At 45.4% G+C, this 2492-nt stretch overlaps 1 protein-coding gene across 1 annotated transcript; it reads left to right on the forward strand.

Moving 5' to 3' along the window:
* Window positions 1–296: 296 nt before the first annotated feature.
* Window positions 297–2279, forward strand: LOC147304600 (uncharacterized). Its single transcript, XM_086280301.1, has 2 exons — window positions 297–1731; window positions 1976–2279. The coding sequence occupies exon 1, from the start codon at window positions 421–423 to the stop codon at window positions 1471–1473; it is 1053 nt and encodes a 350-aa protein (XP_086136427.1). The 5' UTR covers window positions 297–420; the 3' UTR covers window positions 1474–1731; window positions 1976–2279.
* The last annotated feature ends 213 nt before the right edge of the window (window positions 2280–2492 follow it).

The following is a 2492-nucleotide window of genomic DNA, read 5'->3' on the forward strand; positions in this document are numbered from 1 at the left end:
ATTGTGAACAGCTTTCACACACGTAAGGTCAAAGGGACCATGCAATGCAAGGGGTGGCATTTCTGTCAGAAAGCAGGTACACCTGATCAACTCAGTTTATCAGAGCACGTCATTATTCAAACTGTGCAGGAAGAGGCATATGCTGAAGAGTTGGCCTGTCTCAAAAAGAATAAGGTGATCCCTCAGGGGAGTCCTCTTAGGACCCTGGATCCCTTCATTGACGCACACAACGTCCTCAGAGTTGGTGGTCGGATAAGACATGGAGAGGTTCCTCTTAGGGTTCAAAAGAACCCTAAGATCATTCCTTGTAAGTACCATATTGCAACATTGCTGGTCAGACATTTCCATGAACAAACCCTGCACCAGGGACGCCACTTCACAGAGGGTGCCATCCGTGCAGCAGGCTACTGGATAATAGGTATGAAGCGATTGGTGAGCACTGTCATCCACCATTGTGTCACATGTCGAAAGCTCCGCGGCCTCCCTGAACAACAAAAGATGGCTGACCTGCCATCAGATCGCCTCTCTATGGAACCTCCATTTACCTACGTTGGACTGGACGTGTTTGGCCCATGGAGTGTTGTTGCATGGCGTACAAGAGGTGGTCTCGCCCATAGTAAGAGATGGGCAGTTATATTCACTTGTATGGCCGTTAGAGCAGTCCACATAGAGGTCATAGAATCTCTGGACACCTCATGCTTCATCAATGCCCTCAGGAGGTTTCTAGCTATTCGAGGTCCTGTGAAACAAATACGTTCGGACAGAGGCACAAACTTCGTGGGTGCGTCAACTGAACTAAAGATTCCATCCAATATTGATTCCACGTCTGTTGAGAAGTACCTAGCTGGAAAAGGTTGTGCATGGGTCTTTAATCCTCCACATGCGTCTCACATGGGTGGCGCATGGGAGAGGATGATAGGAATAGCCAAAAGAATCCTCGATTCAATGTTCCTGCATCTTGAGACATCAAACTTGACGCATGAGGTCCTTACTACGCTGATGGCAGAAGTGGTGGCAATTATCAATGCCAGGCCTCTCATACCAGTATCTACTGATCCAAGTGACCCAGTTCTACTAACCCCAGCCACTCTCTTAACTCAGAAGATGGGCACTCCATCAGCTCCACCTGAAGACTCCAATGTCAAAGATATGTGTAAACAACAATGGCGTCAGGTGCAGCATCTGGCCCAGACTTTCTGGAGCAAATGGAGACGACAGTATCTTTCTTCACTGCAGCCAAGAAGAAAGTGGCAGGACAGTCACCCCAATCTGGAGCCTGGGAGCATTGTACTTCTCAGAGATCAGCAGCTCAAGAGAAATGAATGGCCTCTTGGAGTAATCACCCAAGTCTTCCCTAGCCAGGACAATAAGGTCCGCACAGCGGAGGTGAAGGTATCCAGGCAAGATGGGACAAAAGTATTTTTGAGACCTGTGTCGGAGCTCATTCTTCTGTTACATCCAGACAAAGACTGAACTGTTACTCTATATCTATATACATATATAACCATGTATAACCGTTCTGTATTGTGTGTTAGTTGTGGCATTCTAACATGCCAGGCGGGGAGTGTGCCGATAGTGTTAGGGCAGCTGTCCCTTTAAGAGTTCTGATACCTGGTGACATCACAGGAAGCAGGAAGTAGTAAGGTTTAGTGAAGTTTGCACATGGCCAAGGAGACTGCCATGAATCCACATGCATCTGCCTTCAATCCTTCGTCTTTTGGAGCATCGTCTGTATGTATATTGTTTATTTGATGCTTATCTGTAGTTCTGTGGTTGTATTTTGTGACATGAGGGAAGTTTAATGTGTAACTTTGATACGTTGTTGAAACCACATGTTTAGAGCACGGCTAATGCTTATTCTTGCAGCTAAAGTGCTACGCTATGTTGATTTAGATTATTGTAGACTTGTAGGTACAGTGTATATGTAAGATTTAAAGAATATACTGTAATTATAATTGTGTTATGTTTGTTTCAGTTTCACACTTTCTACATCATTAAACCTGTGGACAAAGAGTAATGGTCTTCAGAGTCTTGATGGAAGAAAAGTGTTGAACCTTGCTGCCGGTTCCTCTTCTGTGCAGTGTGAAGAGGGAAAGACAGTACAACCGCCTATTTGCAAGCATTTTGGCAACAGTGGGAAGGAAAAACTCCCTTTTAACAGGAACACACCTCTAGCAGAACCATATTGCAACATTTGTAAGACCCATAGGGTCTGCAATAGATGTAGACTGCCAGGGATTCCCATGATGCATTGAGTTTTTCCTTTCCAGTCACCTTTCTCACTCACTATGTGTTAATAGACCTCTCTGCATTGAATCATATCTGTTATTAACCTCTGTCTCTCTTCCACAGCAAGTCTTTCATCCTATTTTCCTTCTCTCATCCCAACCTGTCGCAGCAGATGGCCCTCCCTGAGCCTGATTCTGCCGGAGGTTTCTTCCTGTTAAAAGGGAGTTTTTCCTTCCCACTGTCGCCATAGGGGGTCATATGAT

The sequence above is a fragment of the Aulonocara sp. 'chitande type north' Nkhata Bay genome, linkage group LG22 (genome assembly GCF_057382095.1).
Source record: "Aulonocara sp. 'chitande type north' Nkhata Bay isolate Kocher_YH1m ecotype deep benthic linkage group LG22, A_spYH_male_GT1.1, whole genome shotgun sequence".
Classification (NCBI taxonomy): Eukaryota; Metazoa; Chordata; class Actinopteri; order Cichliformes; family Cichlidae; genus Aulonocara; species Aulonocara sp. 'chitande type north' Nkhata Bay.

Excerpts from the sequence above, each read along its gene's own strand:
- LOC147304600 (XM_086280301.1), top strand. The coding sequence starts at position 421 with ATGAAGCGATTGGTGAGCACTGTCATCCACCATTGTGTCACATGTCGA.